At 35.3% G+C, this 16,069-nt stretch overlaps 1 protein-coding gene across 4 annotated transcripts in view; it reads left to right on the plus strand.

Annotated features, from left to right (window-relative positions):
- Positions 1-16,069, plus strand: part of LOC150094462 (hemocytin-like) — a 2,636,009-nt gene that overhangs the window by 2,306,199 nt on the left and 313,741 nt on the right. For all 4 annotated transcript variants that reach the window (XM_090412206.1, XM_090412207.1, XM_090412208.1 and 1 more), the window contains one exon: positions 1,037-1,205. In XM_090412206.1, the coding sequence (XP_090268332.1) occupies positions 1,037-1,205 (169 nt within the window). The remainder of the gene's footprint in view (positions 1-1,036; positions 1,206-16,069) is intronic.

A 16,069-nucleotide genomic window follows, 5' to 3' on the forward strand; every position in this document is an offset into this window, starting at 1 on the left:
TCTGCAAGGAGTTTGAGTGTGTTTACGACATGGTATGATGAGTTGTGTGAGTGATAAAAGGACCTCCCAGATGAGTCTTTGACTCCATTAGGTCTTGGGGTAATAGTAATAATAATAATAATAATAATAATAATAATTTACAAAGCCATTCTGCTCACCATCGAGTATCATATTCAAAATAACTCACTCCTGAATTTTTCCTTAAACCAATTACTTCCATATAATAAATTTAGTTTAATCCTTTATCCCAGTGAGTACCCAGGTAAGATAGTACAACACTATATTCAGTGCTGAAGATATTTTCAGGTGCAAACTTTGTTTGCTCTCACTGGGATAAAGGATTAAACTACATTTATTATAGTCTAACCTAGTGAAAAATAAACTTTCAACAATTACTTCAGTATCTTAACTATCACTCCTGAGATACCAGTTGTTCTGTAGTTTGCTATTTCCATCTTTGAGCCTCCTTTATGTAATGGAACTATCTTGTCCCCCCCCCCCCCCCCCTTTCCACCCCCTAAGAATCTTTCTTGAACCGAGACTTAGATTAAACAGCTTTGTCAGAGATACTGACTTAGCTGTTTCATGTAAATTTTCTTGCCTACATTGACACACAAGCTAACATCATACAATCTCACTGCTGTATTCACATTAATATTTCTCAATATGCTTGAGCACCTTGAGTTCAGCTACCTCAGTTCTCACATCAATCTCAGTTGGATCCGCAACTGCGATATCTCACCTGCATGATAAATCCTTGCAAAGTGATCACTTACAACTGAAGTATTTCTTCTGCCTTTGTCACTTTCTTTCCATAGGTATTGATTAAATCATTCTTCTGGTGTGTGTGAATCATCTATCATCTATTTTCCACTTCCTTAACATTTCAACAAACAAAAGCAAAGGTTTAATATTGAATAATACTGAATCATGAATTTATTTATTTTTGACAAATTATACATCTGATATCTCAATGGTTTGAACATTATTTTAAACCAGAATATAATTTCTCCCTCACTCATATGTTTTTTTTTAGGCTGGAGACAAGTGGAACATAGGACCATGTGAGACATGTAGATGTACGACATCTTTTCACAAAGAATGTGAAACTATCACCTGTCCTCCTGCTCCAGTGTGTCGAATTGATGAGACAATTAAAGTACTTCCTCAGCTAACTGGTGCTTGCTGTGAGAATTACTTGTGTGGTGAGCGTAATAATTGTATAATATTTCATATAAAAATTTCAATGGAATGCTTTGGTAAGAATATTGAAAATAAATATCTTTATCTGGTCGATTTCAATTGAAGGTGAGTTAGCCAATCTCATACGGAGGTAGCAGGGCTTTTTCTCCAGGAAACTAGGGTTTTTCATCCCACATACATACAAATTGGCCCTTCAGAACCCATGTAATTTACAGACAAAAATTACTAGTTGTGGTGGTGTTGGAAGTGGGCGGTAGATGGCGTTGATAGAGATGATTCGTAGTAGAGGTTAGGTGTAGAGACAGTTGTAGATGTCCTCCCGCGATGAGTCTTCGGACTCCTTGGAGGTATCAGTAATAATAATAATAATAATAATAATAATAATATCAGGAAGTTGCCAAAATATTCTGGAGGCTATTGAAAAAGTTTAGAAATTGAGAAAAAAGTACTATAAAAGGAATCATAAATGATAAAGTTGACATGAAAACTGAAGATAAAGATATTCTAGATGTTTCAAGATTACATAATACTGTTTACAAGTCATCATCATCATAATGCTAATTATGGGTATAAGACCATATTGGTCTGTTCTGGTCTCATTATCCATCCAATACCCATTTTTGAGATCTACCCTGCCTTCTCTTTCCACTTGGATTATATTTTAGTAATTGTTTAGGATATTGGGTGTTGGCCATTTGATTTGCATGTAATAAAATTATAAACAAAAGTTATATCCATTTTTGTTTATAATTGTTTAGTTTTTCTTCTATTGATTTTGTTTTTAGTTCTTTTAAAATGGCTTCATTCCTTTTTTTGGTCTAATAATGTGTATTTTGCAGTTCTTCTCATAAATCTTATTTCACTTGTTTTTATTCTTTGTTTATCTTGTTTCAAATTCACTGCCATATAATAATGTGGGCATTGCTAAAGTATTGTATATTTTCAAGCATGTTTTTTTTTGTACTATATTTGGATTGAGTGTTCTATTTATTAGTCCTACGATCTGTAAAAATTTTGAAGTTTTTAATTTTATGTCTTTTACTCCTTCATATTATATCTCGCATCAAAGATAACTGAAAGTATTATCTGTTCTATTATTTTATTATTAATAACTATTTTACTTCTAACTTGAGTTTGTCCACAAAATGACATTGTTTTAATTTTATCTACGGAAATTTTCATTCCAAACTGTTCTATTATAATGTTTAGATTATTTGGAATTTATTTTTCACTTGGTTAGACTATAATAAATTTAGTTTAACCCTTTATCCAAGTGTAAGCAAACAAAGTTTGTGCCTGAAAATATCTTCAGGACTGAAGTAAGGTGGTACATTCCTTGGCAACTCGTAGCAAAGTTGGATCAATCTCTCATCACTCCTTGTCTCAGTATCTCCCATAATGCAAAGCACATCTCCTTGCAGACATGTATACTGCTATGCAGTAAGGGAGTGGCCACTACCCAGATCAGTTTCAACCTTTATTGAGGTCTTGTCAGTGGGAGGCAGACCCAAATTAAGGCAGAAGCAATAGAAGAGGTCATATTTACCTATAGGAATTGCCAACAAGTGTACCACCTTATTATTGAATTACTCTGGATTTAGAGAAAGATGTTGGAAGTTTATTTTTCACTTGGTTAGACTATAATAAATTTAGTGTAATCCTTTATCCAAGTGTAAGCAAACAAAGTTTGGGTCTGCCAGGAGTTGCCAACAGGTGTACCACCTTATTATTGAATTACTCTGGATTTAGAGAAAGATGTTGGAAGTTTATTTTTCACTTAGTTAGACTATAATAAATTTAGTTTAATCCTTTATCTAAGTGTAAGCAAACAAAGTTTGGGTCTGCCTCCCACTGACAAGACCTCAATAAAGGTTGAAACCGGACTGGATAGTGACCCTTCCCTTAATGCATAGCAGTATATATGTCTGCAAGGAAATGTGCTTTGCATTATGGGAAATACTGAGACAGGGAGTGATGAGAGCTTGGTCCAGCTTTCCTCGGAGTTGCCTGGTGTTGCACTACCTTACCTCAGTCCTGAAGATATTTTCAGGCACAAACTTTGTTTACTTACGCAATGATTAAACTAAATTATTAACGTCTAACCAAGTGAAAATTAAACTTCCAACATCTTTCTCTAAATCCAGAATAATTCAATAATAAGGTGGTACACCTGTTGGCAACTCCTATAGGTAAATATGACCTCTCCTATTGCTTCTGCTTTCGTATCTCCTCTCCACGTTTGGGTCTGCCTCCCACTGACGAGACCTGAATAAAGGTTGAAACCAGTCTGGGTAGTGGCCCTTCCCTTAATTCATAGCAGTATACATGTCTGCAAGGAGATGTTCTTTGCATTATGGGAGATACTGAGACAAGGAGTGATAAGAGCTTGGTCCATCTTTGCTCGGAGTTGCCTGGTATTGCACTACCTTACCTCAGTCCTGAAGATGAAAATTATTATAGTTTAAATTATATATTGCTCTTTGTAAATTGTCTTCCTCATTTGATATTATTACCTGATCATCTACAAATAATAGCATACTTATTTTGTTATTCTGGGAAATTTCTATACCTGGATTGTTTAAGGTGTTTCACTGTATTAATATTTCATTAATTTAAATATTGAAAAGTATTGGAGACAGAGGGCTTCCCTGTCTAATTTCTTGGTTTATATGTTTTTCAGAAATTTTTTCATTTATTTTTATTTTTATTTCATAATCTTTGTATATATTCAATATTGCATGTGGTAAAATATTAGGTATATTTATTCTTTGTAATATGTTAAACAACATGTCTTTTTATGACATATGTAGAAAGTAGAAAATACTTTCCACTTTCTACATATGTCTTTTTACTTTGTCAAATGTGTTTTTGCAATCTACAAACAAAAGATGTGTTTCTAAATTAAATTCACTTCTTTTTTTCTCTAAGTAGTTTTAAACAGAAAGCTGCATCCATTATAGAGCATCCTTTTCTAAATCCATTTTGACATTCTAGTAATCTTATTTCACTGTATATTTTTAATTTTTCATTAAGTATTCTACTATATATTTTGTAGCATGTATTCAATAAACTAATACTTCTGTAATTGGCAGGCTTTGTTTTATCCCCTTTTTTAAATATAGGTATTACTAGTATTCCATTCTGTTCTTATTTGTCCATTTGTATATATTTTATTTAAACATTTTAATAATCTTTGATGAAATTTTTTTCCAGCAAATTTATACAGTTCTGAGTTTATCTCATCTTCTTCTGCTGATTTGTCATTTTTTATTTTTATTTTAGGTTGTTCTTTAATTCTTGCACTGTTATTATATCATTTAAAGTATTTTGTAAGTATCTGGTGTAATATTTTTTTTTTGATGCCAGTATTATCTGTCCAAAGATCTGCAAAGTAATCCAAGAGTTCTTTTACATCTATTTCAAAATTTATATTTGCAGTTTCTTTTATATATGCATTCATGTGTTTTAGTATTTTATAAGCACTGGGTCTTATCTTGTATATGTCATTTTCTAGATGTGATACAAATTATTTCCTGCTTTCTCTGTATCTCTTTCTGGTTTCTCTTTTGGATATTGCTTCATTTGGCTATTGCTTTTTTTTATATTCAATTTCATCTTTTTGTTTTTTGCTATTTACTATTTTTTTAAAGACAGCTTTTTATTTTCAATTATTGTTTTTATTTTATTGTCCCATATATATAATTTTTTATTTTTATGATTTTTTTGTGTGTTCTTAGACTTTCATATGCTGCTGATGCAATAATTTATTTTCTATTATTCCATTCTTCCTCAATGTCATAATTTTCTTGTATTTTTTCTAAGTAGTTATTAATCCTCAAATGACCAGAAGTCATTTGATACATTAAACCATTCAGAGGTAATTTAATTAAAGGTTTGTTCATTTGAAGGACAGATAAGTGAGAGGGTTACAGTATGAATTCTCATTTAAGTGGATTCTTTCGTTTAAATGCATTAAAGAGAATTTAGACTTGTCTATAGATTTAACAGATCTGTTCCTCGTATTATCAAATGATCAAGAAAATCAATGTCAAGACAACATCTTATAATAATTTTGGAAGAAAAATTGCCTCTTCCCTTTACTAACCCACATCTAAATTTGTTTCTAAATCTAAATCTAAATCTAAATACATTTAAACTATATAACTGAGATTATTACATGTAATTTTCAAAGCTACATGTAATTTTTATAGCTACATGTAATTATTACATTTTGAGGCTGTTTAGTTATGAAGTTGGAATTAGAAAAATGGTATATCTAATAAGATGTTGTTATAAACCATCTTTTATGTTGTAGAACACACAGAGCACTGGACACGAATTGTTAAGGCATACTGATAAGTTTCTGAAAGATAACTATCTTAAGAAGAGGTTTTTACAGTGCTGGATTCGGTGATGCCTCCCACAGTGTTGTTGTGAATGAGGTGGCAGCACTGCCAACAGTTGGTGAGAGTGATCATGAGATGCTGGTTTGGAAAGCTAATTCTGTCAAGAAGGAATCTAGTCATTTCATGAAATGTGAAGTTTGATTCATGTATTTGTTACATTATGTGGATAAATTATGAATTTTTAAGACAAATGGAAGGAGGGTGTGTGCGAAGTGACTTGAATGCAGAGTTGATAACGTATTGATGACTGAAGGTAGCAACAATGCAAAGAGAAAAATTAGTGCTCTTCTAATTGTGAAAAGATACCGTTAAAGAGCAGAGAATGAATTATAAGAAAGTTATTATTATTATTATATGACACCTCCAAGGAGTCCAAAGACTCAATGAGGGAAGGAACCTACTCTACAACTCTCTGTCTCCACCATTCAATCTACCAATTACATCAACGCCATCTACTGCCCACCACCACCACCACCACTAATATTTTCATAGACAATCACAAACATACAAGCCCAAGGTATTTGAACCTGCAGCCTTTTGGCTGGAGTGCAGATATGCTAACCACTCAGCCAACCAGACCAGCATTATGAAAAACCAAACGAGTGATCTACTGAAAGAAACAGTCAAGGGTGGCATGAATGATGTATGCAATATCAGTGTAGTGAAAGTTGGGAATAGTGAATATAGTGCAAATGTCAATATTGATGAGTCAGAGATGCGTGATTTCGGTAGAGTGGTGGAAAAATAGTGTAATGCTGTATGAGGACTCTAATGTGAAAGTATGGCATGTGTGGCAGAGTAGTTAGGTAAAGAAAGATGCAAAAGATGGTCCTATAATAGAACAATAAACATGAAAGATATGAGCACAAATGAGGATATTAGAAAATAATTGTTAATGTTAACAAGGTTGCCAGTGGTTGATGAGTCAGAGATGAGTGATTTCAGTAGAATGGTGGAAAAATAGTGTAATGCTGTATGAGGACTCTATTGTGAAAGATGTGAAAGCGTGGCATGTGTCAAAAGTATATCTGAGAGGAGCAACAGTCAGAAGAATGACTGATGCTGTGGAGAGGAGAGGAAATGCAGTGGAGTTGACTATGCTGGTTGGAATTGTGACTGTATTGCCAAGCTATGGTAGTAGAGAGCTGAGGAGAAGAGCAGTGGTCATGAATGGCATGACAGCCAGCATGTGCAAGAAGAGAGAACTTTGTTGATATACACAATAATTTTGAATACAGGAAAAAGCTGTTTACTACAGATGGTCTGCATTTGAGAGTAGGTAGTGTGAAGCTAAGTAGATTATTGATGAGAGGAGAAGAGCATGTTGCCAGTCAGGGATATGAAAACTAGTTATCCAAATTGTGAGTGTAAAATACCAGAATTGGTGTGAGATAATGGACAAAGGAAGGCAAGATAGGGATGCAGGGATCACCTTAATGATGCCAGCAGAGTGTTAGGATAAGGAATTGTGGTGAGGAAATGGAAATCAGGGGAATAATAATTATTATTATTATTATTATTATTATTATTATTATATGACACCTCCAAGGAGTCCAAAGACTCGATGAGGGAAGGAACCTACAGTTATTGCAGTTAATCAACCCACATATCATTGGTATCAGTGAGACTGTTAACAAATGGTCACATGGTCACAAAGATAGAATGTTATGGTCACAGCAGTTTTTGAAAAGATAAAAGAGGAAACAGGGTGTTACTGATGATTTCAGAAGAGCTGTGTCCTATTAAGGTAGAACTTGTAGAAAGCAATAATGATAATGGATTTGAGGCCATAGGTATGAGGTTGAAGTTAGCACAAATGTTGCATATTTAATGGGATGTTGCTATAGGCCAGAGAATGCAGAGGGAGATGATTCTGAAATGTTCAAACAGATGAGCAAAAGGAGGGTGATGATAATTGGTGACTTTAACTGTTGCAGTATTGACTGGAAGCAGGAAATATCATATGTGAGTAACAAGATGAAATTTCTTGAGCAACTTAAGAACAATTATCTTATGCAGCATGTAGTTGAAGCAATATGTAGGACTTGAGGTGTAGATTCTTGGGGCATGGGTCCCATGCTGCCAAGCTTGTCTCCAGGTTGCAGATACAGGAATGGCCTCTGGATACAGAGGCTATTCCTATATCACAGAGGTTAGCTGTGAATAAACAAGGAAACCTGTGAATAAGCAGTCATGGACAATGGGAAGGCATCTACCAACAGGAAGTGGTGAGATAGACAGTGGATGACTATCTCTATTAAAAGCCACACATTTCCAATGACGGGAATGTGACATGGCGAGATGTAACTGCTATTCAATAAGTTACAGCCTGCTGGAAGTGGGGTAGCAACAACTTTCATCCTGATCCGCAGAAGGTCACCTTAAGTGACAACAATGTAAAGGATATTGTGGTAGGCAGACAATCATGAAGAATGAGAAATGGCTAGCACACCAATCCTCTTGAGAAAGTTATTGCTGGACAAAGAGGGCAACAGGATACCACCTTGTTCTATTTTTCCCTAGTAAGACAGGAGTATGGATGGATGGATGAACATTCTAAGAGATATTAAATGCACACTGGCTCAATACTTCTGCATGTACATGGCAGGGAAAGAAGCAAGGCTTTCCAGGTTGTAAACCTGTGAAATCCTTGAACATTCATTGGGATGTGAAATATGAGAACCCTCCTACAAATTGGAAAATTTGAAGAGAGAAATTGATAGATTAAAAATAGCCATATTGGGAATTAGTGAGATGAGATGGAATGGAATTGAAGACTTTTGAAGTGGTGATTGCAGAATTATTTATTCAGATGATGAGAAGCAAAAAATGGTGTCGCAGTGGTTTTCAATAAGGAATGGGAAGAAGAGCAATCAACTCAGTAAAATGTAATAGCAGATTGATATGGTAAAATTAGAAGCAAAACTAACAAATATTATAATAATACAAACTTACAATCCTACTAGCGACCACAGGGATGATGAAGTTGAAAGAGTATATGTAGATATGGAGAATTTAATCAAACTCACCAAAAAGGAAGACAGTCTTATTGTCATGGACGATTGTACAAAGATGATAGAGAGGTGGGAAAGTATGGACTTGGATGCCGAACTGAAAGAGGAGATAGACTTTTGGAGTCCTGCCGCCAATTCAATTTGATGATTACTAATACCTGGTATGAAGTACCAAAAAGAAGAAGGTATACTTGGAAAATACCAGGGGATATAGGAAGGTGCCAAATAGATTATATTATGACAAGAAATAGATTTAAAAATCAAGTAAAATCATGCAAAAGTTACCCAGGAGCTGATGTTGACAGTGACCACAATTTGGTTTTATTGAAATGCAATCTGAAATTTAAAAAGCTGTCACAACCAAGGAAAATGGAACATAGATAACCTAATGATAGATAGCCCAAATGGAACATAGATAACCTGTAAACAGAAGAAAAACAGAAATTATAAACAGCAAATTGATGAAAGCATTAAAACTGTAAAAAGTGAAAAGAAAAACATAGAGAAAAAATGGACTTAGTTGAAGGATACAATCATCAAGGCTGCCAATGACTGCATAGGATTAAGGAACAAGCAAATAAAAAAGCCATGGATTACCCAGGACATTGTAGACATAATGGAAGAAAGAAGAAAACCTATAGCAGCAACCAACTGTATATTTGGTTGCACTGATTACTATTTCACACCAGACCACCTCAAATGAACTCTCATTTACATGTCTATCATCTTGATATACTACTTTCTTTGGCTACAACTCATCAGCTATCATTAACAGTACTCCTCCCCCCATTCTATCTTCTCTATCCTGCCTGAAAATACTGTACCATCATATTCAATTTCAGTAACCATATCTTCTGTTGACAGCCAAGTTTCACTAATGCCTACAACTTTTGGTGAGATTGCACTGACTAAGTCCAAAAATTCTTCCATCTTATTTCGAATGCTTCTTACATTAGTATACAAAAATTGCAGATTCCCTTTAGTTCTTGTACCAGCTTTAGAGAACAGTAATGAAATTCTTATACAGACATTTTCGAAATGGGCTAAGATTATAATAAGTAATATTAATTATAATAATTAATAAGTATAATAAGTAATATACGAAAGGGTTTATCTAGTGAAGATCCAAATTGGTTTTCTGGTGATGTTACTTTCACAATGGATATGAAGCATCCCCTACCAAATTTTGTCAACATCAATACAACCCGAGTTATGGTAAGAGAAGTTCTAAATATAGTATCCCGGAGTACAACGACAATGGCTGCGTTGTGGTTCATAAGCAGTTAGCTAATGAAGCCAAAAATGAATCCTAGGGAGTTCTTTCGATATGTAGCCAGCAAAAGTAAGAATGATGATGGAAGGATGACATTGATTGGAGAAAATGGTATGAAGACAGCTGTTGCAGAATGTGTGATGAAGATACTTAATGAGCAGTTCATAAAGATCTTTCAATCTTGTGAATGTGACTTCATGGAGAGATTGAGAGCAGTTGATGATGAGGAGGAGAGACTGACTGTGAGTGAGCAAGAGGTGTTTTTGGGAGTTGAGTAAACTAGATTTAAATAAGGCTGTGAGACTTGATAATATATCACCGCATATTCTGAAGGAAAGTGCCAGAGAGTTGACACCTGCCTTGACATATTTTTTTAATACGAGTCTTGCACTTGGTCAAGTTCCTAAAGAGTGGAAGGAGGACAAGATTATGCCACTTCGTAAAGGAGGTGATCAAACTCAAGCATCAAACTATAGGCCTATCTCTGTGTCAGGTGTTGTGGTTAAGTTGTTGGAGAAGCTTGTGAGAACTAGGATCCAGAGCTGGGTTGACAACAATGGTATCATTTTTGATGGACAGCATGGATTTGCTAAAGGGAGGTCATGCTTTAGTAATCTACTTACTTATTACAATAAAGTGACTGCTTCCTTGGATAGAGGAGAAGGATACACAGTAATATACTTGGATTTCACAAAGGCTTTTGATAGAGTATCTCATGATAAGTTGACAGTCAAACTAGAGCAGATGGAGTTGGATATTAGATTAGTGCATTGGATTGGAGACTGGCTATCTGATAGGTATCAACAAGTTGTGTATGGGGGTGCAATATCCAGGAAAAGGAAAGTCACTAGTGGAGTGCCTCAGGGGTCTGTTTTAGGACCATTACTATTTAATTTGTATATTAATGATATTGGCGAAGATTTGGATGGAGATATTCAGTTGTTTGCAGATGATGCAAAGTTGGGACGAACCATAAAGAGTAGTGAAGATGTTGTGGCCTTGCAAGAAGACTTGAATAAATTGAGTGATTGGGCACAGAAATGGGGATGTGAGTTCAATGTTGCAAAATGTAAGGTTTTAAAATTTGGAAAACAAAGATGGGATGCAGAATTTATGCTTGGTGAGAATATATTGTTGGAGGTAGAGGAAATAAGAGATCTGGGGTTGATAGTGGATAAATATCTAAATATAGGGGGCACGTCGCAAAAATTGTGAAGACAACACAAAGACTTCTGGGAATGATGCGGAGGACACTGACGTGTAGAAGTAGGGAGATTCTTTTTCTGTTGTATAAGGCTTTGATTAAGCCACACATGGACTATTGTGCCCAGATTTGGTCACCGGGTTTTCAGAAGGATGAAGAGATGTTGGAAAGGGTCCAAAGGCGACTGACTAAGGTAGTTTCTGACCTCTGGAATGTTGAGTATGAGGAAAGATTGAGAAGATGTACTTTGCAGAGTCTGGTGGAGAGAAGGAAGAGGGGAGATATGATAGAGACCTACAAGTTGGTAAGGGGTTGTTATAAGATCAATAGTGGAGACGTTTTACAGGGAATAGTGGGAGATCAGGGGAGAACCAGAGGTCATCCCTGGAAACTGTATAAAGAGGGTATGAGTAGGGGAGTGAGAGGCAGGTTTTTTTCATTCAGAGTTGTGAATGATTGAAATGCCTTGCCTGAGAATGTGGTGACTGCAAGGAGTTTGAGTGTGTTTAAGACGTGGTATGATGAGATGTGTGTGTCAAAAAAAGATGTCCTAGATGAGTCTTTGACTCCATGAGGTCTTGGGAAATAATAATAATAATAATATGATCACTTGGGTGGTAACTGCCCCAAATGTTTCGACTGCATGGAGATCGGACATATCCCTAATCAGTGCCTCAAATCTTGTCAGAAATGTGAACGTTCTCAACACTGCGTTAACACCTGTCCTTTTAGAACTTCGGTGAAAGAGTGGGAGCACTGGTAGAGCCAATTAGAACACCATATACAGGGTGTCCATGAAATAGCTTTCTCTCTTTGGAGGCATCTGTAGCTAAAAACCAATAAACGGAATGAGACCAATTTATATTGAGACTTTTGAAGGCATGGGGAGATGATTTCTGCAAAAAAAAAGATTTAGTAATAAAAGTCGCCAACAGGGGACATTTTGGCGCTAGTGGAGCTGATAACAAGTAGATAATTACATTAAAGACAGTTAAAATGGAATAATAACATTTAGACAGTGTGAGCTGTCAATTACATCGTCGAAATGTTCTAATAAAGAGAAAGCAAGAGATGCAATTAAAGAAAATATAATGAATATAATAAATTCAATGTTCTAATAAAGAGAAATATAATAAAGTTTACTTATTCAAAGTTTTCTCAGTGCAGTTATCATCTACATGAAAAGAAAATAACCAGCTTTGAAATCAAGAATGATACACATGTAACCTTCTTCTTGTAAATTGGAAAACAGTTTACAAGAAGCAGGTTACACAATTGCTCCCTCACAGATTGAAGACCTCATCAGGTTCATCCAAAATTTAGAAATTAAAGACTGACTGGTGACACTTTAATAATCATAGCATCTCCTTTCTGCTTTACCTCATACATTTAAGTTAATGGAATCCTCGTACATTTAAGTTAATTAAATGTATGAGGATTCCACAGGCAAATTAAACATGAAACTATATGGAAACTTATGCTATGCCATAATATCAGATTTCTGTTTCTCCAAGAAACATACTTTTGCAGATATAAAAATATAAAAAGTTTAAGATATCTACTTCTTTCTTATTGGGACTTTGAAAGATTTAACATGGCTGGAATAGGAGTTCTTATTCTTGTCCCCGCCCTCCTTGGGTCATTCTGTAATATTCAAAGGGATGCAGAAGGGAGAATCTCGACAATAGATTAGAAATACTTTGGATGTGTAATAAGGTTTATAAATGTGTGGACAGACTTATGTGTTCGTCGAACATGTTGTTTATTTTTAATTGTGTATATTAGAAACACAAACTAAGTAAATAATTAATTTATTAACTTATTGCTGATATTTCGCTTGTGTTATAACCAACATCTTCAGAGCACAAAAACACAGTTTGTCACTATATGCGAGACTATAACAACATGGTGTAATCAACGGACTAGTTAAACAAAATTGTAGCAGCAACAAAGACTAGAGTCCTGATTTTTGGCGCACTCTATCTGAAAAAAAAAAAAAAAACTAGTTTTTTCTTAAGAGGACTGTCTCCCAGATCTTAGGCAAGTTAATATGCCATATTTGTTGAGATTTGGGGTGTGTTTCAGGGCTTCTGTCGCCTCTAAGAACAGTCTCTCCGACTTGTAAGAGTTTCTGTGTAGTACTTTTGTGTTTTTCCAGTTGATCCTGTGTGCAGGGGTATCCAGAGCATGGTCTGCTAGGCTCGACTTTCCATAGTGATAATTCCGGATGTATCTTTTGTGTTCGCTGATCCGGATGTTCACAGTTCTTCCTGTTTGACCATAGTAGGCTTGATGTGGGCTTGATCTACCAAGTACCCTGCTCATGTAATCAAGCCTACTACGGTTAAACAGGAAGAACTGTGAACATCCGCATCAGCAAACACAAAAGATACATCCGGAATTATCACTATGGCAAGTCGGGCCTAGCAGACAATGCTCTCGATACCCCTGCACACAGGATCAACTGGAAAAACACAAAAGTACTACACAGAAGCTCTTACAAGTCGGAGAGATTGTGCTTAGAGGCGACAGAAGCCCTGAAACACACTCCAAATCTCAACAAATATGTCTGTATTAACTTGCCTAAGATCTGGGAGACAGTCATTTTAAGAAAAAACTAGTGTTTTTTTTTTTTTCAGATAGATAGAGGGTGCCAAAAATCAGGACTCTAGTCTTTGTGTTGCTGCTACAATTTTGTTTAACTAGTCCATTGATTACAACATGTTGTTATAGTCTCGTGTATTGTGACAAACTGTGTTTTTGTGCTCTGAAGATGCTGGTTATAACACCAGCAAAATATCAGCAATAAGTTAATAAATTAATTATTTACTTAGTTTGTGTGTTCTAATATATACCATTAAAAAATACACAAAAGGTTTATAAATGTTTATGCTCCATCCAATGGAACAGTTAGATGAAAATTCTTCCAAGAGGAGCCATATTTATTTGGTGCCTACATCATAGCAGCTGGAGACTGGAATTGTATTGAAAACCCCGCATTAGAAAAAATAGGAGGACACCCCAATAGTGGAAAAGTGGGATATGCACAGTTAAAAACATGTCTTGACATTGCTCAACTAGTAGACATATGGAGGATTCACAATCCTAATCTCCAGGCATACACGTACATGAATCAAGGTATTGCCACTCGTATTGATCGAACTTATATATCTTCTTTCCTTCTAAATAGGATAATTCAGAAAAAAACATCTTGACATCAACATGTCAGATCATAATCCAGTTCTGCTTAAGTTCAACTGCATGGAAAAAGTAGAAAATCTCTTCTGGACCATGGAGACTTCCACCAAATTTTCTGTTAATCTTTACAACTAAATTCCAGTCCGTCTTTCAAATTGGAATAATGCTGTCTGGAATTGGAATATGTGGTTAAAATTCAAGCAATCAGTAAAGAAGAATATGATGGAATGCAGAAAGGAACAGGCTTTTCTCAAAAGGAAAAAGTTGAAAGGCCTGTATAAAGAGAGAAGCAAATTCGTAACATACCAACACAGTGGTATAGAATGTAGCAACATCATTAGAAACATTAACCTAGAGATAGAACTGGAAAGGCAGAAACAAGTAGAAGAAAGAAATCTTAAGATAAGAATACAGCACCACTACTTATCAGATAACCCTTCAGCTGCATTCTTCAATAGACAATTCAAAATTTCACAAAGAAAAGGCTATCGCTCAAATCTGCATTGATGGAGAAGACATGTCCACCACTCAAGACATCCTTGACGCCTTTCAAAAACACTACAAAAATCTCTCTGAAGACAATAGTACTATTGTTAGAAATTATAACTCTTGGAACATTAATGGCTTTCCTGTTCATATCCAAGATGGGCTTGACAAACCCATTAGAGCATCTGAAGTTACCACAGCCTATAAAGAATGCCAAACAAGAAAATCACCAGGACCTTATGGTCTAGGGATAGAACTTTATCGTGAGGCCTGGGATTTTATTCTTCCCATTCTAGTTACACTATTTAATTCCTTTCTCTCATTAGGACACATACCAAGTGAATTTGTAGCAAGCCATGCTGTTCTCATTCCTAAACCTAATAGAGATCACCCCTTAAACAGCAACTGGAGACCTATTTCTCTGTCTAATACTGACTACAAGATATTTTTCCACATTATCAATAACAGGCTTAAAATGGGAATGAGATACATAATTAAAAGCACACAGGTGTCTGCAGTACCAGGCTGAGCAGTAGAATTTAATCTATTTCTGCTATGTGATGTAATCTGCTTAGTTAACATAAAAAAGCAGTCGATGGCAATGCTATCAGTAGATCTTACTCAAGCATTTGATAATGTCTGGCATCCCTTTCTATTCCTCATCCTCCAGAAAATTGGTGTAGGTAAAAAGTTGCTATCCATTATCAAAGAAGCCTGTGCCAATTCAATTACCTACCTCCTAGTTAATGGGTTCTTGTCAGAACTTGTCAAAATTCAAAAAGGAGTCTAGCAAGATTGTCTTTTCAGTTCTCTTCTCTTTGCATTGGTTCTTGAACCTTTTTTACAGGAAGTCAACAATGCACATGCTGTGCGAGGAATAACAGTTCCTTCAACTATAAAGAAAAATAAGGTATTAGCATATGCCGATGATATAGTGGGAACTTTGAAGGATAATGATTCCATATATATATATATTTTGGTATTTGGGAAAAATTCGGCAAAAGCAGTGGATTAATTATTAATGCAGATAAGACAAAATTACATGTTTATGGACAGTGGGATCTTGAAGGCACACCTTTTGGACTAATCCCTAAGAGAGAACCCCCGTCACTAAACTTGGAATTCCCTCCTCCACTTATCCAATATTACCAGTCCAAGAACTTATATACAAAAACCTTGAAATGTTAGAAGACTGGAAAATAGGGCCACTCTCCTTTTCTTCTAAAGCCATAGTACTCAAAACCATAATCTTTCCTGTTCAGTTGTACATAATAAATATTACAGA

Source organism: Typopeltis vanoorti, chromosome 22, assembly GCF_054136105.1.
Source record: "Typopeltis vanoorti isolate ZY-2024b chromosome 22, IOZ_Tvanoo_1.0, whole genome shotgun sequence".
NCBI lineage: Eukaryota > Metazoa > Arthropoda > Arachnida > Uropygi > Thelyphonidae > Typopeltis > Typopeltis vanoorti.